Here is a 24,280-nt window from a genome sequence, read left to right on the forward strand (position 1 = left end):
ATTTAAGAAGACTAAGATCATATCAAACGTCTTTTCCAACAACAATGGTGTAAAACTAGAAATCAATTACAAGGAGAAAACTGGAAAAAAACACAAATACAACATGGATGAATCTGGAGGGCATTATAACTGAAATAAATAAGCCAGACACAGAAAGGCAAGTACCCTATGGCATTGTGGATAAAGAGGTGAGATCTATATCTATATCTATATAACTCAGCCATAAAAAAAAGAATTAAAGGGGATCCCTGGGTGGCTCAGCAGTTTGGTGCCTGCCTTTGGTCCAGGGTGTGATCCTGGGGTCCCAGGATAGAGTCCCACATCGGGCTCCCTGCATGGAGCCTGCTTCTCCCTCTGCCTGTGTCTCTGCCTCTCTCTCTCTCTCTCTCTCTCTCTCTCTGTGTGTCTCTCGTGAATAAATAAATAAAAATCAAAAAATATTTTTTAAACACACACATATATATACACACAGTTGTAACCACCATCCTGATTGAAATATACAGCTACTAGCAACCTAAGTTTCTCATGCCACAGCCCAATCAATAAGCCGCACCATGCCCCAAGAGATAATCACTATTTTGACTTCTCTCACAATAGCTAAATAAATACCTGTTCTTGAACATCACATAAATGGAATCACAGAGTACTTTGTTTTTTGTTTGTTCATTTATTTTATTTTTTTAGATTCCACCTATAAGTGAAATCATATAGTATTTGTCTTTGTCTGATTTATCTCACTTAACATAATACCCTCTAGGCTCATCTGCTTTGTGACAAATGGAACGTTTTAATTCTTTTTTTAAAAAAATATTTTTATTTATTTATTTATTCATGAGAGACAGAGAGAAAGAGGCAAGACATAGGCAGAGGGAGAAGCAGGCTCCCTGCAGGGAGCCTGATGTGGGACTCAATCCTGGGACCCCGGGATCATGCCCTGAGCCAAAGCAGATGCTCAACCACTGGGCCACCTAGGCCTTCCAAAAATATTAATGGTCTAAAAAAACTTATCGATTTATACAATGAAAATTTTTGCACTTCACTATATGAGTGAACAAAATAGTTTTGTTTTGAAAAACTATTCACCTAGAAATACATATAATCCAGTGGAACATAGATTTTACTTAGTAAAGAGAGAGTGAGAGAGAGAGTGTGCACGTGAGAAGGGTGAAAGGTAGAGGGAGAGGGAGAGAAAGAATCTCAAATAGACTCTGCCTTGAGCACTGAGCCAATGCAGGGCTCAGTCTCACAACCCTGAGATCACAACCCCAGATGAAATCAAGAGTTGGATGCTAAACTGACTGTGCCACCTGAGGGCCCCTAGTAGAATACGATAAAAATATATAGAAAGGAAGAATGTACACTTATATGCAAATTTTAAAGAACTTTATTTTTAAAACTATTTCAGTTATACAGAAAAGTTGCAAAAATAAGAATTATTATATATTCCCATCCAGTTTTTCAAATTGTCATATATTACCAAAATACATTTGTAAAAACCAATAAACAAATATTTGCACATTGAAGCAAACAAATGAAGAAAAAATTATTAAATCAAAATGGATTAAAGAGTTGAATATAAGACCAGAAATCATAAAACTTCTAGAAGAAAATGTAGGTGGTAAGTTCCTTGACATTGGTCTAAGAGATATCATTTTGGATCTGACAATAGAAGCAATGACTACAAAAGCAAAAATAAACAATGAGACTACATTAAACTAAAAAGCTTCTGCAAAGGATAATAAATCATCAACAAAATAAAAAGGCAACTTACTGAATGGGAAAAATTATTTTCAAAAAAAAAGAAAAATTATTTTCAAATCATATATCCCTTAAGGGGCTAATTTCCAAAATATTTAAAGAACTTCTACAATCCAACAACAACAGCAGCACCAACAAAACCCTACACTATTTGATTTAAAAATAAACAGAGGCTCTGAATAGACATTTTCCCACAGGAGCATCCAGATGGCCAACAAGCACATGAAAAGATGTTCAACATCACTCATCATCAGGGAAATATGACTCAAAACTATAGTTATCACCTTAAATTGTCAAAATAGCTGTTATCTAAAAGACAAAAAATAACAAGTGTTGGTGAGGATATAGGATCATTAGGTCGTACAACACAAAACTAACATCATGTTGTATCTTAATTACACTACAGCCTTAAAAATTTAGCTTTAATTTATTTGCTTCTGCATGGAAAAAAAAAAACTCTAGCTTTGAAAAATTAGAAAAAGGTACACCTTTTAGACCAAAATCACATGGCCATTTTATAACTTCCTTTTTCCAGATTGCTTAACTAAACTCAGTCTCTTATACTTAAGACGATTTCTCTCAAGCATCTGTAAACTTTTGATTCTTTTTTCCCCCATACCAACAAGTAGATATGAAATCATAAAGAGACCTATGAAATCATAAAGAGATTTTTGTGACCAAATTTTTCATGACTTGATTGTCATCCTCCCCTATCTACTACCTTCTTAAAATCCTAAGATAAAATCCTGAGAGAAATTTATCTGCATGTATAAATTGATGTGCTTTTTGCTTCCATGAAATTTTGGAAATCTCTTTCAAAGTTGTGGGGTTTGTGTGGTATGGAGTCGTCAGGGGGACCAGGCTAAGAGTAAATGGTCTACTCCCTTTTGGGGTATATGGTGGCTCAGAAAAAAAAGATTACTTCTTAAGACCTTTAATTTCTGAGTACTTTCAATTTTCCTTGGAATATAACACTTGACCAAATAGTTCAGTTATTAAAACTTTTACAGTATACGGAAATACTGCACTTAAGAAAAAAAAAAAAACCTTTATTTAAAAACAAACAGTAAACTCTAAGCTACCGAATCAATCATGTTACCTATAAGTGCCAACAGTGTTATTTTATCATGCTGACTTCAATCTCATTTTTTAAAAAGGAGATAATACCAACAATTACAATAGAAAGGATTTCTAACTATACAAATGTAGGACTTTCATAACAATTCAAGAACTTGGTGGGTCTCAATTTAAATGACAAAGTTTCACTTCTTATTCAGAACTACAGCATGTGTCTTGGACACATTCCTTACTGCCAATAAATCCCAAAAGTTCATTCTCTAAACAATTTTTTAAAATCTAGGTTTGTTATTGTGTCTTTTGAGGGGAGAGGCAGGGTAAGGGAAGCTAAGTGTTATAGGTGATTCCTCTAGTTATCAAATTAGGGTGCTCAATTTCACCTAAAATTTTTGGATACCACTTGTGTGTTTCCATCATCTTTGAATTGCCTTTTAAAGTTTTACGTCTTCCTATAATATTTTTATGGACTCAGTTTTAATTCTTACAGAACATATTTTAAGGATACACAGCATTTTAGAAGCCGAGATTGTATCAAAACTTATTATAGAACTATAGAATAAACTGGTTTCAAACGAGAACAGTACAGAAAAGAACAGCTAGGGGTGCATAGACAGAGGACAATCAAAAATTTGGAAAAAAAAAAAAAAAAAGACTTACTTTCTCCATTCTGCTGATTTTCTTCCAATCTCCTTAAATGCACTTTTGGCAATATTCATCAAAAATTTAACAAAAAAAAAAAAAAGGAAAGAAAAGACAAATTTCTTTTTTATACAAAAATAAGTAGCACCCTGTTCTGACCCACACAGAATTTTTTTTTTGAGTTTGTTTATTGTTTGTTTTTAGTTTTTTTTTGTTGTTGTTTTTTGGGGGGATATTCTGTGAAAGTTCATTCGACAGACTATTTTTTTTTAAACTAACCGTCCATTAAATTATTTCCTTCTCTTCTTTTAGTGAACTTGCAACATATACCCTTTAACAGAAGAATTTAAACAAACCAGTATTTTGCCTTTTCTCTTTCTCTGCTTCCGTTCCTCTTCTTTTCGTTTTATTTTTTTTAATTGCCATATATGGCTAGTTACCACTGCCACCTGACAGTAGTATGTCTCGGATAAGGATTTTGATGGGGGTTTTACCCACCAAATGGACAAAAAATAATTGCTCTACCACTGAGGAGGGGACTGCGCGGAGAGAAGTGAGGCGAAGCAAAAGCTTTCCGAATCTCATTGGTTGGTTGGAGTACTGCCTTCTAACGTATTGTTCCAGCGCACACTGGGACTTTTCCTGCCAGCTTTCCACATTGACTGTATCAGAGAGACCAGGGGCATCTGGAGCAAACAGGATGATGGCCTTGAGGCAGCTGTACTCGGCAGGGTCGACGTGCAGAGCTTTGAACTTCTCCATTTGGTCTTGGAGCATCTGTACGTTTTCCGTAAAGACGGCCACCTGGTCGGAGGACCCCGGGGAGGTGTGTAAGCTGGTGGCGGCCAGGAAGGGGAGGACCTGGGCGGGCATGGAGCACTGTGCCCAGTTGAGCATGAACAGGTCACACCAGGTGAGGTGAAGCAGGGCCACTTGGTCATTCACCTCCAGGTCAGGGAAGAAAGGTATCTTCCGGGCCCATTCAACAGCACCGAAGAGCACACGAGCAGCCTGTTCGCAGATATTCTCGAGGATCAAGACATCGTTGGGCTGCACGTCCTGGCTGCCTGACCCAGACAGCGGATATGGCTCGGCGTGGATCAGCAGAGAAATATATCCAGACAGGTTAGTCTGGGAGTTGAGAATTTCCCCGTTGGCCAACGTAAACTGCCCTTGGGGCGGCGGCGCGGGCAGCATCCTGTTCCTGTGCACCGCTTCCCGTTTCATACCCACGTCGATGCATTTTTTGAGGCGGCAGAACTGGCACTGGTTGCGGCGGTACTGGTCAACGCGACAATCTTGGTTGGCTTGACATGTGAAGGTCAGGTTCTTGCCCACACTGCGCTTGAAGAAGCTCTTGCAGCCCTCGCAGGTGAATTGGCCATAGTGCTTGCCGCTTGACTTGTCGCCACACACCAGGCAATTGATGGGCGGCTGCCCTTGTGCTCGCGGCTGCGGCTGCAGTTGAGGCTGCGGCTGCGGCTGCAGTTGAGGCTGCGGCTGAGGCTGCGGCTGCGGCTGCGGTTGAGGCTGCGGCTGAGGCCGCGGCTGCAGTTGAGGCTGCGGCTGCAGTTGTGGCTGCAGTTGAGGCCGCGGCTGCAGTTGAGGCTGCGGCTGAGGCCGGGGCTGCAGTTGAGGCCGCGGCTGCAGTTGAGGCTGCGGCTGAGGCCGGGGCTGCAGTTGAGGCCGCGGCTGAGGCGGAGGCTGTGGCAGCGGCTGCAGTTGAGGCTGAGGCTGAGGCTGAGGCAGCAGCACTTGCTGTGGCAGCAGCTTGGGCAGCGGCAGCGGCAGAGCCCGAGCCCTGGGCGGCGGCCGCGGCAGAGCCTGAGCTTTGGGCAGCAGCCGTGGCTTGGGCCGCGGCCGCGGTTTGAGCAGTAGCTTTGGCTGCTGCTGCGGTGGCGGCTGCTGCGGCGGCGGCGGCTGCTCCTTGTCACCACTGGAGCCACCAAGGGTGCCCTCGCTGCCAGCCGCCATTTCCTCCAGTGTGCGGGCTGGGCCCTCTTTGCTGGGTGTCTGCGGCTCGTACTGGGCACTGGGGGGTGGTGGGTCTGGCCCAGGAGGCACCTGTAAGACCTGGCTGCCCTGCGAGCCAGGCATCTCATCCTGGGGGGGGGGGCCGGTGTCCGTTACCTTTTCCATATCCGTGGGGGCCGCGTGGGTCGTTCCTGCTCCCCTGGCTGTGGACTATGGCGGCTTCTGATCTCGGGTTCAGTCGCACAGCCTTTTGTGTGTGTGACTGTGCGACAGGATGTAGGAGGGCGCCCCCGGCTGGCTCGGGCTCTGGTTGGTTGAGGTTGGTTACTTTTTTCTTTTTTGTTTCTCTTTTGCAAAGTTTTATCAGTTGGTTGTCTGGACCAATGTATTTGTTTTGTTTGTTTCTCTTGGTTTCACTTTTTTGGTTTCGGGGGCTTCCAACCAGGAAGAGAGAGGGAGGTGCCAGGCCTGAGGGAGTGGGAGCCGAACATGGAGAGAGAGGGAGAGGGCGGGTTGGGAGATCTGCAAGTGGATTATGGGGCTTCAAGATAGAAATAGGAAGCAGAAAAAAAAATCTCTCTAAAGATATCACTTGCTTTCACTCTCTCCCTGCCTCTCTGGTTCACTCTTCGACAAAAAGATTCTTACGGGGCAGCCTGGGTGGCCCAGTGGTTTAGCGCCGCCTTCAGACCGGGGCGTGATCCTGGAGTCCCGGGATCTAGTCCCGCATAGTGCTCCCTGCATGGAGCCTGCTTCTCCCTCTGCCTGTGTCTCTGCCTCTCTCTGTCTCTCTCTCTGTCTCTCATGATTAAATAAATAAAATCTTAAAAAAAAATTCTTACGGGTTTTTTAATTTGGGAAGAGGCTGTTGCCCAGAAGTGCGTGACTAGTACAAATGCATGCCAAAGACTGTATTTCTTGGCCACAGTCCCTTAATAAAATGAAAACTGGAATAAAGAAGCAACCAAGGTTCTTTAGCAATGATGGCTTTTAGAGGAAAAGAACAGATGAAACTTTTTTTCACCAATAAGAGACAGTATGGAAAGTCTTTTTGACTGAGAAAACTAGAATAGGCTGCTACACTGTACAAGGGGATTTCAGACCAAATAGAATCAGAACTTAAGAGAACTGTGAGGTTGAACTATATGAATCTGCTAGCATTCAACTCTTGATTTACAAAAAGATCAATTTCGTATAGATCAACGTAGTATCATCCACTTCCCACAGGACAAATTTACGAGAGGCAATGCCATATATTACCTAAGGACTTTAGGGTTTGATTGCTTGGAGGCAAACCCCACCTCGGTCGTATAACATATGTGTGATTTGGGGTAAACGATTGTATCTCTCTGTGTTTCAGCTTTCTTATCTTAATGATACTGGATTGTATTACTAAAGGCAGCAATTTCAGTATCCATTTTATTGTTTCTTGTATATTTTAATTGCTTCCAGTTTGGGGTAACTACAAGCAATACTACTACAAATAATTCTTTTACATATATGTTGGCACTTAGTTGTTAACTTTTCCCTGTGATGTATACTCAACAGGGGAAGTTCTGGATTATAGAGCATATACTTTTCTAATATTGATATATAATGCTGTATTGTTTTTCAGTATAGTTGTATTGATTGACATTCACCCCCACCACAGTTGTATGAGTTCCTATTATTCCACGTGTTTGCCAACACAAGTATAGTCACGCTTCAATATCTGCTGCTCTAGTGACTATTTATTGGTATTTAATTGTGGTTTTAATTTCCCTGATTACTAATAAGTTTGAGTACCGCTTATATAAAAGTACTCAAACTCATTTGGATTTCTTTTGTGAAATATCCCTTCAATTTTATCTGTTTGACAATTGCATTGTTTGCTGTTTTTCTTTTCTTTTTTTTTTAATTGATGTATTGGGCACTATGTTCCAAGACTATTCTCCACTAAATTTATAGATTGATCTTTTTTGACCACTTAAGATCACTGTGCATTCTGGCTTGTGGTTAAAAATAATCAAAAACAGATTCCCTCTGCAAGGCAATTCCAAGGCACTTTTCCCTACAAACCATAGGGATGAGAATGTGGTTCAGGTTTACCTCCCATTTACCCTTCCATCAAAGTTAGTTCTGTAGGGTGCCAACTTAAAATGAGGCCGATCGGTTTGCATTCCTGTCTGCATACTTTCAAACTCCCTTGTTCAGCCAATATCTGTAAGGCAAAAGGTGCTTCAATCTTGACCCTATATCTGGGTTCTACTAAAATTGACTAAAATTTTGCCATCATAATTCCTTGCTATCTTGTCAGTTCTTTGATACACACACACACACACACACACACACACATCCGTATATCCAATATACTTGTTTGGTGGTTCCAGAAAATCTAGTCTGCCATGTTTCAGAAAACAGAAGTCATTGCTGAGTAAACCTATAAAATCCTGTCCTGTACCTCATGCCTTCCATTATCTTACAAATAAGTTGACATCTAACAAAGGGAAACCAGACTCAGAACTAAGAGATTTTCTTTTTTTATATATAAATTATTTTAATTTTATTTTTTAAGATTTATTTATTTATTTATTTATTTATTTATTTATTTATGATAGACACAGAGAGAGAGAGAGAGAGAGGCAGAGACACAGGAGGAGGGAGAAGTAGGCCCCATGCCGGGAGCCCGATGTGGGACTCGATGCCGGGACTCCAGGATCGCGGCCTGGGCCAAAGGCAGGTGTTAAACCGCTGAGCCACCCAGGGATCCCCTAGAGAGATTTTCATTAAAGGGTAGAGTTATTTGAAATACCTGATAGCTTTTGGCTATAACTATTCCCCCAGTGGCCTTCCAGAGTAGTGGTAATGTGAGTCTAAATGAACTCAGGGCCCCACTGTCCATGAGCAGCAGTTATCCTGCTTGAGTTTAAAGGATTTTTACTTAGAATAAGAAGCTGTATTAGGGATTTCATGTGCAAAACATCAATACTGTTAACAGGTGCTTAATCTGCTTCCAATCAGCAGGGCACAGAAGAAAACATATTCTATGGTTCTAATGAGTGTAGGAAAGGGAAGAAAAGGACTAGTTTTAGTATCTGCTCTGCCACATGCTATCTGTATGTGTATATCCACTTTGGGATTTAGTTTCCCTCCTGAAACCTCAAGAAAATTGCCTATTATATAAAAATTGCCTATATATATATTACCTATATATATATATATATCCTATATATGTATGTTGTACATAAAAACACTAATCAAATACCATTCTATTTACAAATAGAAGCTGACCTATAAGATTTGTACTCTTTTTTTTTTTCTGTTCTTTGATCTCATTCTAGTAACCTATCCTTCATTTGGGACAAATTGTCAGAAGTTTCTGGCATGTGAACTTAAATATACTTTTCCTGATCACATTTATTCAGGGCTTCCAAAATAAACATCTTACTGAAATAATTCCTGAGTAATTTTATTAATAATATTAAGGTATTACATATACTAAGTGCCAGATATTCCATACACATGACCTCAAACCCTCAATGCCATCTCAGTTAGATATTTATTTCAGTTTTATAGATGAACGAATTGTTATTTAGAAATAAAAAGTGATTTGCCCAAGGTTTCTCACCTTGGTAATGTAGGGATTTAAACCCATGTTCATCTGATATCAAAGCGTACTTTCTACAGCACTAGAACACCTCAAAAAATACCAATGAAATTTAGTGGTATTTCATGCTTATTGACATCTGCATTGACAGATGGACTGACATGGCACCTCCAATACATTCCACTTGCATTATTAAAAAGCCTCTTTGGAAAAGGAGTGATACTAATTCTTACATTTACTGTACCCACCCACAAATGATGTAGTACATTATTTGCTGCCAAACATTTGTTGTCACATAGACATGAACATTGTACTGTTCTACATTTCATCTTATTTCCTAAGAGATATTACAAAACCACTATTTACCCAAGGATTTTAATTAAAAATGGATATATCAGCTCTCCATTCGTTACCTTTAGTCAGAGTCACTGAACTTAGTCATTGCTGATTTTAAAATTTCTCCAGAAATTATTCAAGGCTGATGCTGAAAATAAGTAATTTTACCTAGTGGCAATAAATTAGAAAATGCTAGATTATATAACATTTAAATTATTCAAGTATTTCTAAAAAGTGAATAAGTGCCTTGGGACTTAACGGCCCTGTTTATTCATCTCTATATTCCTAATGCCAAGCACAAAGCAGAGTGAACTTTCTTTTCTTTTTTAAAAAAGATTTTATTTATTTATTCATGAGAGACACAGAAAGAGAGGAAGAGACAGGCAGAGGGAGAAGTGGGCTCCTCGCAGGGAGCTGGATGCAGAACTCGATCCCAGGACCCTGGGATCATGCCCTGAGCCAAAAACAGACGCTCAACTGCTAAGCCATCACGTCCCCAGAGTGAACTTTCAATAAATATTTGGTGACCTGAAATATTGACACATGATCCCAGAAGGTGTCTTCCAAGGCCATTTCTCCTTAGACCTTGTAAACTTTTCAAATGAGACATGCTTTAAAACATGAACATAAAATTAATTGGACTAGAAGTAGATGAAGTATGAATGCCGAGAAGGGCAATCGAGAAAATTTTCAGAGAAGGTATATAGATAGTTTTACTTAGTACCTAATCTTAACACTTTTTAATTATAATTAATAGGGACTAGCAGAAGCCCTTGTAAGAGCAGTTGTACATGTATTGCTCATTTTATTCATTTTTTAATGTTTTAATGCCATTTTTATCATGTCAGATAGTATTTGAGGTAAAATTTTTATCAATATATTCGTAAGTTTTAATCATAATGTTTTTGTCATCATGTTTCTGCTTCATAGTATTTGTCATGACATTTTAAACTTATCTATTTCTCCTTCTCAAGAATTAGATAGCAATGTGATAAAAATATATCTCTATAAGTTACAGAGATAGAAGCTATTGTATTTTTATTAAACTATTAGTAGAAGGATGCAATCCTGAAAGTATACATATGGTTAAACTGGGTTTCTCTATTTTTCCTCAAAGTTGAGTTGGCTTTGAGTACATTTAGAAAGTATGAAAAGGACCACTTATGAAGCAATTTAGTAGCTGGGAAATACCAGCTGCTTTATGATAGTCATTTATTTTTTTAATTTTTAAAAAAGATTTTATTTATTTATTTATTTATTTATTTATTTATTTATTTATGAGAGACACACACAGAGAGAGATGAAGAGACACAGGCAGAGGGAGAAGCAGGCTCCATGCAGGAGGCCTGACATGGATCTCGATCCTGGGTCTCCAGGACCAGGCCCTGGGCTAAAAGCGGTGCTAAACCTCTGAGCCACCTGGGCTGCCCTATGATAGTCATTTAAATGCTGCCATTGTGAACCCTTTCCTCACCAGCTGATCACGGAGACATGTCCCTCTACTGAACTTCTGAACTATGTATTATGTGTTCAATACATTATTGCCTCATTAGCACATAACCCCACATTACTCATTATCTCTTTATATATACAAATTTCTGCTTCCTACCAACACGTACAAACACACACATGCATACATATAATTATATTAAAAACTCTCTTGTAGGCAGGGATTGGGATTAACATGTTTATATATCCCACTGTGTTTTGTTTGTTCAGTGCTGAAAAAGAGTAGATATTCAATGTGTTTTATATTCATTGTGGTTTGGCACATAAGTTATAATACTTTAATTACAACCTTTGTTTTCTTTGATTACTGTTAGAACATCCCAGTAACAGGTTGTTGCTGGCGCACAAGAGCTTCTTAAAGTGTTAGAGATAGTAGAATTTGGGCACAGGGTTGAGTGGGATGTGGTAGCTTCTGGGTAAAATAAAGGTTTAAATTTCATTTAAATATGTATTTTAGAAGGGATACAGAAACCAAATCTGATAGCGATAAAATTAAATATACAGGGCGGCCTGGGTGACTCAGCGTCTTCGGATAGAGTCCCATGTTAGCCTCCCTGCTCAGTGGGGAGCCTGCTTCTCCCTCTGCTTGTCACTTTGCCTACTTGTGCTCTCTCTCTCTGTCAGATAAGTAAAATCTTAAAAAAAATTAGATGTGCAAAGTGAAAGACATTTGGGCAATTATTTGATTTATTTAATCAGTTAATAAAGGAAAATGTTTAATTCCAGTCCCTAGATGAATTCTGTGGTTTCAGTTATCTGATTTGGCTGACTAAAAAACGTTAAGTGAATTTGTAATTTCAATTTTTGGAATGCACCTATCATATTGTTCAGCAAAAGTGATCTTTGAAAGATCAGATAAGCATCTCAAGAGCGCATTGACATACATAACCCTTATTGTTAAGAAAGGATATGATTCTATGATATTCTCAAAATTGTCGCCGTTTTGAGATGATTTAAGAGCCCATGCTTCAATTTGATAACGATTACTCCAGGATTTAACTTTTAGAAGTGATGTGTGGCTATTTTCAATAATACTACACTATTTTGCTTTAATTCCCTCAGAGCTTTCTTTCTTTCTTTTTCTTTTTTTTTGAGGTAGTTTCATTTATTAAACTGGCTTTTATTACAAAAACCAAGTAAAACCTGTTACAGTAATATTTATTTTGAAGTTTGAGTGATAAGAAAGGATAATATTTCTTTCTTGTTAATATAGTCAATACCTGTCTTTAATTTTGATTTAGAGTCTTTCCATTAAACAGGTTATGATGGCAGAGGAAACAAGTTATTGGGTACCTCATTTTCAGAGTAAGGAAAGCAAAAAGGGTAAGCTCAGTCATTGAAGACAATCTATTGCATATATCTACCTAAGAAGGGCTTTAAAATAATCAAGTTTTTGAGATAAAAGCAATTTTAGAGAATCCAAGACCATCTTCTCATTCTACAAATCAGGGACAGGAGACTCAAAGAAGCTAAGTGGCTTCACCTAGATTACAGTTACTGGCAAACTTGAAAATAGAAACAAGGCCTGCAATGCCCTATATATTATCCCTTAGAATTAGCCAATTAAAAGAGAATGTAAAAATGCAGAATGCTGAAATAGTTCACAAGTAAGATTAATTCACTTGGAGTCTGGCATTGTAAAGTAAACCCAAGTTACATTACTGATGGTTTTTCCAAGAACTTTGATAACCCCTCTTCCAGCTTTCTTCTCTGAGCTGGCACCTTTCTAAATTCATTCTTTCCAGCCTCAGCTTTTGCTTCTTCTCTTAGACTCTAGGCAAAACTGAAATTAATAGCCGTTGTTGGACAACATCTTTGAACTTGGGGAGGGTTGTTTTATAGGTCAAAAACTAGTGATTTCCTTTTAGCCTATAAACATGTGTAAATCTCTCATCTGCAATTAAAGTACTTCTTTGACCTTCTTTTTCCTTTAATGAATATGACATCACCTGAGAGTCAGAACCAAGCCTCTCTAAAAATTGCTTTATAAAAACCAAATATAATGTATGGACTTTGTGTGGATCCTAATTTAAATGAATAAACTTGTTTAGATCCTAATTTGAGTCAACTGGGAGAAGTGAATATAGATTGAGTAGTAAATGATATTCAATAACCATTTTAATTTTATTAGGTAGCATGATGTTATGGTGCCAAGTTTATTTTATTTATTTATTTATTTTTTTTTGGTGTCAAGTTTAAAATGTCATTATAATTAAAGATGTATAAAAAAGAACTTACAAAAGTAGGACTTCCAGGATGGTAAAATGAGGACTTTGGAGGAATCCTCTCTCACAAAAGCAATAAAAATATTTGCAAAATGATAAAGATCGATCATTTCAGAATTTTTGAAATTAAGTGGGACCTGACTTGTTTTGGAGCTCCATATGAAGCTCCATCACCACAGCACTGTATTTATGTAGTTTTCCTATTTGCAGAGCATTGTGGCTTTTTGACATGACTCTGAGTTCAGGTCCTCAGAAAAAGTTCTATTCATAGGATATTATTGAAACAATAGTAATAAATTGGACTCAGTAACACTGCCACTTCCTAAGGCTGCGAAATCTTTGGGACGAGAACCTGGCTAAAAATTCAGAAGAAATACCTTGGTAATAAGAATAAGACCAATATAAGAAAGGGAGGTGGGCAGGGGGATGGGATGATGGGGTGACGGGTGACGGGCACTGAGGGAGGCACTTGACAGGATGAGCACTGGGTGTTATACTATATGTTGACAAATCGAACTCCAATAAAAAATATACAAAAGATAAAAAATAAATAAAATTAAAAATGAAAACAAATAGAGATTCTGGAGTTAAAAAACACAATAACTGAAATTTTCAATTCATTAGATGGGCTTAACAGAGGAATTCAACAGGCAGAAGAAGGAATCAATGGATTTGAAGAACAGTCAAAAGAGATTATCCAGTCTGATGAATAGACAGAAAAAAACAAAGGAACATGAACAGTCTGTTGGACACCATCAAATGTATGCATAATTTGAGTCCCAAAAAGATAGGAGAGACAGAAAGAGGCAGAAAAAATTTGAAACAACGGCTGATGGGGATCCCTGGGTGGCTCAGCAGTTTGGCACCTGCCTAGGATGAAGTCCCACATTGAGCTCCCTGCATGGAGCCTGCTTTTCCCTCTGCCTGTGTCTGCCTCTCTCTCTGTGTCTCTCATGAATAAATAAATAAAATCTTTTAAAAAAAAACAATGGCTGAAATTTCCCCAAATTTGATGGGAAACAGTAATCTACAGGGAACACCAATTAGAATAAATTTTGAGAAAGATTGCAAGATGCTTCATAGTCAAACAGTTGAAAGACAAGAAGCAAATTATGAATGTAGCATGAGATAAATAACTCAACACTTGCAGGATGACTCAAAAGAGCTTAATAGCTGACTTCTCATCAGAAACCACGAAGGCCAAAAGGCATTGGGATGGCATATGTCATTCAAAGACGATCAACAAAGAATTCTATATACAGAAAAATTTTCCTTCAAATATGAAAAAGAGGTAAAGATGTTTGTAGATAAACAAAAACAGGGAACTTGCCACCAGCATACTTGACCTACAATAACTACTAAAGGGAATCCTTCAGCTACAATGAAAGGCTGGATGATAATTGCAGTCTGTATGAATTAAAACACTTCTCCTAAATGGTTTAAAAGACCACTGCATAAACATGCATACAAAACTATTTTGATGTGTTATAATGTAGAACGTGTAATTTGCATGACAATAGTAGCACCAAGGAGGGAAAGCACACTGGAGCAAAATTTATACACAGTTGAAATTTAATATAAATCTTGGGCAGCCTGGATGGCTCGGCGGTTTAGGGCCACCTTCAGCCCAGGGCCTGATCCTGGAGATCCAAGATCAAGTCCCACATCGGGCTCCCTGCATGGAGCCTGCTTCTCCCTCTGCCTGTGTCTCTGCCTCTCTCTCTCTCTCTCTCTCTCTCTCTGTCTCTCATGAATAAATAAATAAAATCTTTAAAAAAAACTTGATCACTTTAAGTTAAGGTGCACATTATAGAGAGTGACTGCTAATTTGTATGGGGTTTCTTTTGGAGGTGATGAAAATATTCTGGAATTAGAGAGTGATGATTGCTTGACTTCATGATATACTATAACCCACCAAATTTTATACTTAAAAGGAGTGAATTTTATGGTCTATAAAATATATATTAGTTTTTAAAAAGGAATGAAAATTAAAAAATGCAGATTGTAAGCTCCAGAGCCATCACTAAAAAGGTTAAAAAAAACCAGTAAAAAAACAACAAATGAATTTAAATGGTACAGTAGAAAATATCTCTAGTTGACAAATATAAACAATTATTAAAAGCTTTCTGTGAATAGCAGTAGTTGGTCCTTCCAAAATCAGAAAAATATTGTCATGGTGGTAGGAAATTGTGCCGAAAAGCAATGACCTTGAATTTGTTTTCCAGATATGTCATTCTTTATGAGGTGTATGCCAGGGGGTTGGCTTCTTCTTTAGGGACAAAATGATTAAACCTCTTGTATAATTTTTACTCATTAGCATATTGTTTTCAAGTAAACACATATGCATTGTTTTTTTTTTTCCTGTCAGATTTGTTAAGTATGGATAATAATATCTGGATCGAAGGTCTACTGTAAGGTTTTGATGAACAATATAAGTAAAAATATTAAATTAGAGAAACTGCTATTATTTGTGTGACACAGCAAAGCAGATTGGAAAGAGTATATTGGCTTTGGGGTTGATCCATAGTTCTCCCTGCCCCCCACTCTGTACAACCTGAACTTAGGTTTTCTTATTTCTAAAAGGTAAATAAATCCACCTTATATTATATTATGTTATTAAGTCAGAAGATTTGAGTAAAGTGTTTAAAGTGTTTGACATATAGCTGGGCTCTAATATAATCATTGCTATCACTATGAGTAGTCTTATTATTGTTACTGTCATTGTTTTATAGCATATAGTAATTTCCTTAAGCCCACAATTCTTTTTAAAAATATTTTATTTATTTATTTGACAGAGACAGAAGGAGAGCACAAGCAAGGGAAGTAGCAGAGGGAGAGGGAGAATCAGGCTCCCCAATAAGCAGGGAGCCCAATGTGGGGCTCAATCCTCAGACCCTGGGATCATGACCTGAGTCTAAGGTAGATGTCTGACTGAGCCACCCAGGTACCCCAAGCCCTTAATTCAGATCTAATAGCTAATAGGCATGAAAAGAAAAAATAGGTAAGAAAGTAAGGTAAGTTGAGGTTTATCTTTGTTGCCCTACTAGTTTTCTTTTTTGTACTTTTATTTTTCCTATTAACTATCATCTTTGTGTACTGTTAAAAGGTCCTTTTTTCCAAGCAATCCTAACATAGATCTGAAAAAAAAATGCAGGAGAACATGATGGCATGTGCAATATCTTTTGAGATTCTTTGTTTATTTCACAGTAAAAACTAGATAGTTCTTAATCACACTGTCACAATATTTTACATCAGAATTAAATAGTCTTAGATTTCCTCACTACATTTTCCCTCTTTCATTTGGTTATTTACATAATTAATTTAATTAGAGTTTCTTAAAATTAAACTTTTAGGTGAATGAGCCATAGTAAAAGTTAATTCAGCAATTTGTTGTACTCTTACATGCTTAAAAATATTACTTATGAAATAGTGGTCTTCAAAAATTGCCTTTTATATTTTTAAATAAAATACCTTTTGGGGAATTAGTCATTTAACTTTCCCACTCTACTTAAACTACAAGATGTTTACCTTACGTCTTTATAATTAAACTGAGAAAAAAATATATTGTATTATAATATTAAAACCAAGAAAATACTTCCAGAACATTTGTTTTAGTGGAAGTGGAAATACATGATTTCTATTTTCATATGCATATCTATTTAATTGTAGCCAGAGGCTTGGTTCAATGCAATATTAAAAATAATATCTCAAAATTGTATCAAAATTTAGTTTACTAAATATTTTCAATTTTGGTCTTTAATTTTTACAAATACCTATAAAGGTAGATGCTAAGTGAGATAATGTTGGTTAAAATGTAGGTACACAATAAAAGCTAGTCATTTATAAAGGAGACTATAATTCTGAGACATATCCATTGATTTTCCCAAAGTCACAGTATTAATATGGCATTATTTAAGAGCCATTTGATAAAAAAAAAACTACAGATTTTTAAAGTCAGAATTGTAGCTAAGGACATGAAAATATAAAATTCAAATATGTATATAATTAACATTAATATTTATCTTTAATTTTTCTATGAAACAATTTTATTTTTATTGGTAATTAAGCAAAATACAATGTTTATTGGAAATAGTTTGCTATCTTTATTTCTTACTCCAGTTGCCCTTTTAGTGAACACAAGGGTAGATTCCAATGGTTTATATGTCCCATCCACTGGTGAAATTCTTGTATATACAGAGATTGCAATCAGATTTTTGAGGAATTGAAATTAGACTTCAGTCTCTCCCATCATGAGAAATACTTCAAAGAACATGAGGAATGTACTTTTCATTATTTATCTACTCTATTTTGAATATGTCTTCCATGTGAAATTAAATACACGAAAGTTAGCTTTAGCTATTAAATAGTACATATTTAGCTTCCTCCTCTGTACTTGCTCCTAAAATAGGAAACCCAGAAGAAGTTCTTTCTCACTATAAATATGAAGGAGATCTTAAACTGAGAATGTAGGAAATGGAGTTAAAGTAAAATAGAAAAATAAGTAAGTGCTTAGTAAATATTAAATGTCTTTCAGCTCCTCCTCGAGATCTTTTTCTACACAATTTTGAGGAGAAAATACTGTATTTTTTTATTAGATAATGCAATTCTTTGGGGTTTTAAAAAATGATCTTGATCTAGAATACGGAAATCTTTTGCTCTACAGAAGATGGCCTGACCTCATTACCCTATGTGTACTCTAAGTACTAATTCAGAATGCTTTCTTTCCTGCTTCATCCTCAATAGGGTCTGTGACCCTACAATTACATAGAAAGTAGAAATAAAGAATATACAATGGCTTGGGCTGCTTTGTAATTGTATACACTTCTGTAAAGACCTTCAAATATCTCCTAACATGTAATTGAATAATAAAAATAGAGATAAGTAAACAGGTAATTAAAATTCTATCTCCACTACCTATTTTATTAACTATTTCTCAGTGAGAAAATCCACAGTGTAAAAAAAAAAAAATCCCATTCAATCTTGATTGTCGTGTTGATATTCTTCTTTTAAAAAGAAGCAATGTCATTAAGTCATGGAAAAAATTCATGAGATGTATTTGGGGACTTAGTCTTATGTGAATAATGTGCAAGCACCTTATCTGTGCTATATTTTGAATGCAGAACAATTAGAGTGCAAAGATTTTAGATTTTGATCTTTTATTTGGAACACAAAACAAATTTCAGTGCTCACTGAATATGGAAATTTGACTAAGAAGGAAAAGAAAGAGATTAACTTTTAAAAAGTATTCCAAAAACCCAGATAGTACACAGTTCAAGCATTGTGTTGGAAGTATAGAGTTAAATGAGAACAATTAAGATTCATAGTTGTAAGAGATTCTATTTAGCATATGAAAGGCAGCTTTCAAGATTGAATTACTGCTCTCTGAGACAAAGGCTAAGTAGGCTATTCTTAATCATCTCATAATGTTTAAGAGTGAGGGTTATAGATACATAGTCCATTCATTCTAAGCAAATTTTCTTATATGTTCACTTAAATAGCAACAAGGGATAAAGTGTCTTCTGAGTTATTAAAATAATATCTAATTAATGAATAGTTTTTTCATCTAGGGTTGCTTACTGGGACTAATCAAATTGATTATCACAATCAGGCACATAAAAGCATGTGTGAGATGTAACACTGTTGTATGAAATAGTAATTTTTCTTTTCGTCTCCCTATCATGCACAAAAGCACTATACTTCTACCTCCATAGTGATAATTTCAGACTCCAAGTAACTTGTTCAAAGTGACATCAGTAGGAAACCTGGTTATAGAATCTTAATACATAAAAGAAAACCTAGAATATATCTAGTTCGTCCTCCTACTCAAAGCAGAAATTCTTTGTATAGTTTTCAGGGATGGAGTGGTTTCTCTCCTTGAAAGATAGAGCTTTTCATCTATAAAGAAAGATCATTTTATAGAACCCTAAAGTTCTTTCTTATCTTTTACCATTTATCTGGCTTTTACCTTTTGAAGTCATATGAGTGTGAAAATGCTTCAACTACGTAAAGATATATTCTGTCCCTTCACCACTTCTCCTTAATTCTATTTTCTAATCACATGACAGCAAAGGTACTGAAACCTGGGCTTTCAAACTGTGTGTCTAAGAGGGTGTTAAGAGTCTGAAATGCACTGAAATGAAATGATTTATTTATTTATTCATATAGTATGTATTTATTTTTTTTAAGATTTTATTTATTTATTTATGAGAGACACAGAGAGATAGCAAGGCAGATCACAGGCAGAGGGAGAAGCAGGCTCCATGCAGGGACCCCGATGTGGGACTCAATCCAGGGACTCCAGGATCATGCCCTGGGCCGAAGACAAGCACTAAACTGCTGAGCCACCCGGGCTGCCCGAAATTAAATGATTTTGAGCAAAGCTATGGTTCTAAAAGAGTCTGTATCAGCTGGGACCACGTATAGCACTAGCCAATGTACAGTAACTGTTAACTATTGTTATCACTGTAGATCTTGAAGAAATTACTTTGGATCTATAAGATATTATTTTTTTAACTTATGCTACTTATGTCTTTAGAGCCATATGAAGACAGGATGAACAAATCAGCATTTGGTTGAAGTCTTCAGGAACATAGTATGCTCCACATTTCTGGGGATCAGTGGCAGAAATACTAGTCTGAGTAGCTGGGGATATGGGGCCCTTAATATCAGCAATCTAAATGAAAATGGATATTAGCCTTTTATGACCCTAAAATCAGGTAAAATTTTATGGTTCAACTTTCCTCATCTTTAGAATGGGGAAAAAGTAAATTTCTACCTACATGTTAGTTGTGAGTAGTAAATGGATAATAGACACAGTAAGTGCTGAAGGATCAGAGTATGTCACCCAGAAATAGGTCATTTTGGAATAAGAATTATTTTGAGCTAAAAAACAACTGAGAAAGAGTAGGTATAGAAAAAGCTCTCTACATTCTGCTTTACTGTCTAAAGGTAGACTATAAGTTCCCCTTTTTTAAGGCTCTCACCCTGCCCAAAGCCAGGAAGAGCATGACTCTTAATCACTGGAAACATACTTATCTCCAGGATTGCACAAAATTAGATTTGCATAACAAGTTTATGAAAATAACCCTTATCTTTTTCACTTCCCCTGTATATTTACCTTCCCTCAGTTTTCCACCCCAAGAAGCCCGAAGCCCTTTTCTTTTGTCTTGTCACTTCTCCATAATTTATTGCTCATTGTTAGGATGGTCCATAAGTCCCAGGTCCAACCACTTCCTTGGGTCTTTACTTCTTTTCTATGAAGGCTTTCATGTGCATTAGTGATAAACTCTTATTAATCTGATTTTTTGCAAATTTGATTTGCAGGACTCCAGTACTAAACTAAGAGGGTAAAGGAAAGTGTATCTTCCTGTATAGTGCTCAATTAAAACTAGCTATTATAATTATCATCTTCATCTTCCTTACCCCCAGGGCCTGGCACCTAGCAAGTGTTTAGTTAGATGTTAGTGGCTATTATTTAGACAGTGCTGGCTATATGCCTGTAGTCAAATGACCCTTACAAGTAGCATTGGAATGTTAATTAAAATTAGATTTTGAATTTATTTCCTGAATTTATTAGAGAATTGAAGCAGTAATTAATCTGCAAAAGTTGTATATATCTAAGGAAGAAAGAATAAAAATAAAGTGCAAAGAATAACTAGAGATAGCAGACTCTGGAAATATGAACAAGAACCAGAACCTCTGGATTGCATTCTTTAATACAGGTCACTGTAATTTTCTGTAAATACACTGAGTGCCATTGTTCCTTTTTATACTCCAAATTGAAACTTACCTTGTAAAGAATGTTTTACCATAGGGTAAAGAGTCTGCAATAAAATGATTATGTGTATTTGAAGAGGGAAAAGAGATATTAGAAGACATTTGAACGAAGGAATAAAGATTCATTGGTCTAGATGTGTGGGGGCAGGAAATCCCCAGTATCTAACCTCATGAATTATCCATTTATTCATTAAAAAAGATTGCCAGATACAGGGGTAAATTCTAGGTACATACAAGTACATGATTGGCAAGGTCCCCGCTTGGCCTTTCAAAGGGAAGTTTTTGTGTGGATGCCTGAGGACAAGACTTAAGGCATCAGTAAATAAATTCTAAATCAGCCCTATAGACTGTGTTAACCCTGGGGAGACAGCAATAAGTAAAAAACAAAAACAAAAACAAAACCCAGGAAGCTATTTACAAAGAGATTTTGTGAAGGGGGCAGGGACAAGCATTGCTTTTTCAATGTTTGGATAACAAAGCATTCCACAAATTATGGAGGGACATATTCCCAATTTTTGCAAGGAACACTAAATACAATAAATTCAGAAGCAAATGCAATACCATGTGATATCTTGAGGGTTTGTAGGTTTAGCAGCACCAGGTAACAGCACCCAAGACAGGTAAGCAGCATTCTCATGGTGGTGAAATGGCAGAGCATCAGCAGAGACCACAATGCCTGGTGGGAGATAGTGGACGCCCAACAGACATGGCGGTACTCAGCAGATGCCCAGCAAATGATGATGGATACCCAGTGGCAGATGATGGATGCCCAGTGGAAGATGATGAATGCTCAATGAGAGATGATGGATGACCAGCAGGTACAATGAATGGTGGCAGGTAATGGTAGATACATACGTGCTTGATGAAAGGCCAGAGCAGCTGCAGCAGTGCATGATGCAGATTGATTTATTTCTGATTACATGTGAGACAACTTGTAGGGACTTCTAGAAATACTTGGAGGGAAGGTGTATTTTTCTAGGGGACTGGAGTAACTTTGTAATGCCATGGAGATAACAAACCAGTGACTTTAGGATACTGACATCAAGATTGTCTCTCTTGTGCTCATAAACTGGGAGGCCTATCTCAAACTTCAATCTTTTTAGGGATAAGGTAGGCAATATGAGTAAGACAGCTAGGTGTAAGAAAATGGGTAATAATAGAAAACACAGCAGAGGAAACCTACATGCTCTTGAAAGGCATTAATTTACAAAATTTTAGAATCATTGGCTAGGCCAAAACAAAACTCACCTGAAAGCAGAAGTCAGATAAAGGGCTGCCAGTTCATCACCTCTGGTTTAGGTGAACACTGAGTGTCAGTATCATAGAACTTAATATATCATTTATCTAGGAATGTGTATCACCTTTATACAAATAAGGAAATTGTTTCATTTTGAGAATGAGCTCTGGGCATACAAATGTTGGAGCTGTTTTATATAGTCTCTTTATAAAAAGAAGACTTTTGTTACTTGTTAACCAACTCAAAGAAATCAGAGAGATTCTATTTACCTCATGTTTATTTCTACAAACCATAGCTTTTCCAAAATATTTAGGACAACTTTGACTCCACTGAAGGAGTTTGATGGAATCCCTGAAAATTCCCAGGATGACAGTGAAAAATATGAGGGTGGATCTATGATTCCTAGATATATCCCCAACTTTCTTTTCCAAATGTATTTCTAGAGTCTAGGTTGGACAATATCTATCCTTTTCTAAAAGGTATAAGTCTCTATAGAGCAAAAGGGAATTAGAATTTAAGGAGTTCTTCAAAAGAAATGAAGATAAAATTAAAAAAGGAGGAAGACTTTCTTATAAGCATATGTTCCATTTTAATGGAATAAATTCCAAAGAACACTTACCATCTTTATACATAAATACATATAGATGTAGTAATTTTGTAGGAAAGTGGCTAAAGATTAGTTTGGCTAAATATTAGTTTATGTTTAAGCCATGAAAAAAAAAACCATGGATATTATTTTGTGAGGATTACATGAGTTAACACATGCAAAATTCTTTGTAGAATGCCTAGGAAATAGTATGTTCTCAATTAATGATATTTATTATAAAATGTGAAGATGAAATGTGGTGATTGCAGTCTTGTGCTTTATGGAATTACTAGTCAACAATTTTCGTCTTTCTACTTTTAATCTTCAAATTCTTTCAAATTCCCATTAACATACTTAAATGGTTCATTATTTTCCTTTGTGTAGAGAGAATCCTATGGTATATTTTGATAACAACTAACCCTTTTAGAACTTCCACAGGAATTTAGCTACTAGACTTATTTCTGATCGATAGATTTCTTGGCTCAAGCAAACAGAGGACCAAACCCAATACTACTAGACTTATTTCTGATTGACAGATTTCTTGACTCAAGTAAACAGAGGACCAAACCCAATACACTTAACCTTCTCAAAGGATACAAATTGAATATTTAGGTAATTATTATAAGTAGCCCTACTTTAGAAAGATATTATATGGAATTTTTCAAATCTTAAAAAAATTATATTGATGTTTACTTGCTTTAGTTCATTAAAATGGTTGTGTTATCTTCAATTTCTAAAAGTATTTTCTCTAAATAAAAAGCTACTAAAATAGATCATGCATTTTTTTTAAAGATTTTATTTATTTATTCATGAGAGACACAGAGAGAGAGAGAGAGGCAGAGACCCAGGCAGAGGGAGAAGCAGGCTCCATGCAGGGAGCCCGACGTAGGACTCAATCCTGGGTTTCCAGGATCAGGCCCTGGGCTGAAGGCGGCGCTAAACTGCTGAGCCACTGGGGCTGCCCCAGATCATGCATTTTCTTAACAAATGACCCAGAAGCTATTTTTGTAGACAGATGTTTGACTGCATGAATTGTATGGTGAAGGGGGAGCCTCTGTTCCCCAAATCCCCTAGAAGTCTAGTTTGGTTGAGGACTTGCAAATGAATGATAAGTATGTTGTCTGAAAAGAAATCATGGTTATCAGAGAGAGGCCTTCAGTTGGTATTGTTCCATTGTGGTAAACCAAATAATGTACATGAAAGTATCATGGGTGCTCAGTGGCAGATATTATGTGATAATGTCTGGATAGAGAATCAGAAATTCAAGAATAGACTACCCGTACTTGCATAAATTAATCCAATGGCTTTGAAAGAGAAATCACTCTCATCTGGTGTCCCCATATATTGGTAGGAGAAAATTACCGAAGAGAAAAGGTATAAAAACTTGGCAGGAAGACTCTTCTTTTGGAGGACATCCATTACAAAACTGTAGAAATTTATAATAATTAATAATAATAATAAATTACATTTTAATCCTGCAAAGTTATGTAGATTGGCAAGTGTGTGGTTTCAATAGTTAACATTTTTTTGTCTATTGTTTTTGCTTATTCCTGGGAAGGGTATTTTCTCAAACCGTT

At 36.7% G+C, this 24,280-nt stretch overlaps 2 protein-coding genes across 2 annotated transcripts in view; both read right to left on the bottom strand.

Annotated features, from left to right (window-relative positions):
• The window catches only part of HTR2C (5-hydroxytryptamine receptor 2C), a 302,228-nt gene that overhangs the window by 117,455 nt on the left and 160,493 nt on the right, over positions 1–24,280 (bottom strand). The window lies entirely within an intron of this gene.
• On the bottom strand, positions 1,457–5,877 carry LOC140627624 (nuclear receptor subfamily 2 group F member 1-B-like). The gene is given in 2 exon segments (XM_072816051.1): positions 1,457–4,913; positions 5,394–5,877. Coding segments are annotated over 2 exon segments (1,326 nt in total). The 5' UTR covers positions 5,614–5,877; the 3' UTR covers positions 1,457–3,807.

Source organism: Canis lupus, chromosome X, assembly GCF_048164855.1.
Source record: "Canis lupus baileyi chromosome X, mCanLup2.hap1, whole genome shotgun sequence".
NCBI lineage: Eukaryota > Metazoa > Chordata > Mammalia > Carnivora > Canidae > Canis > Canis lupus.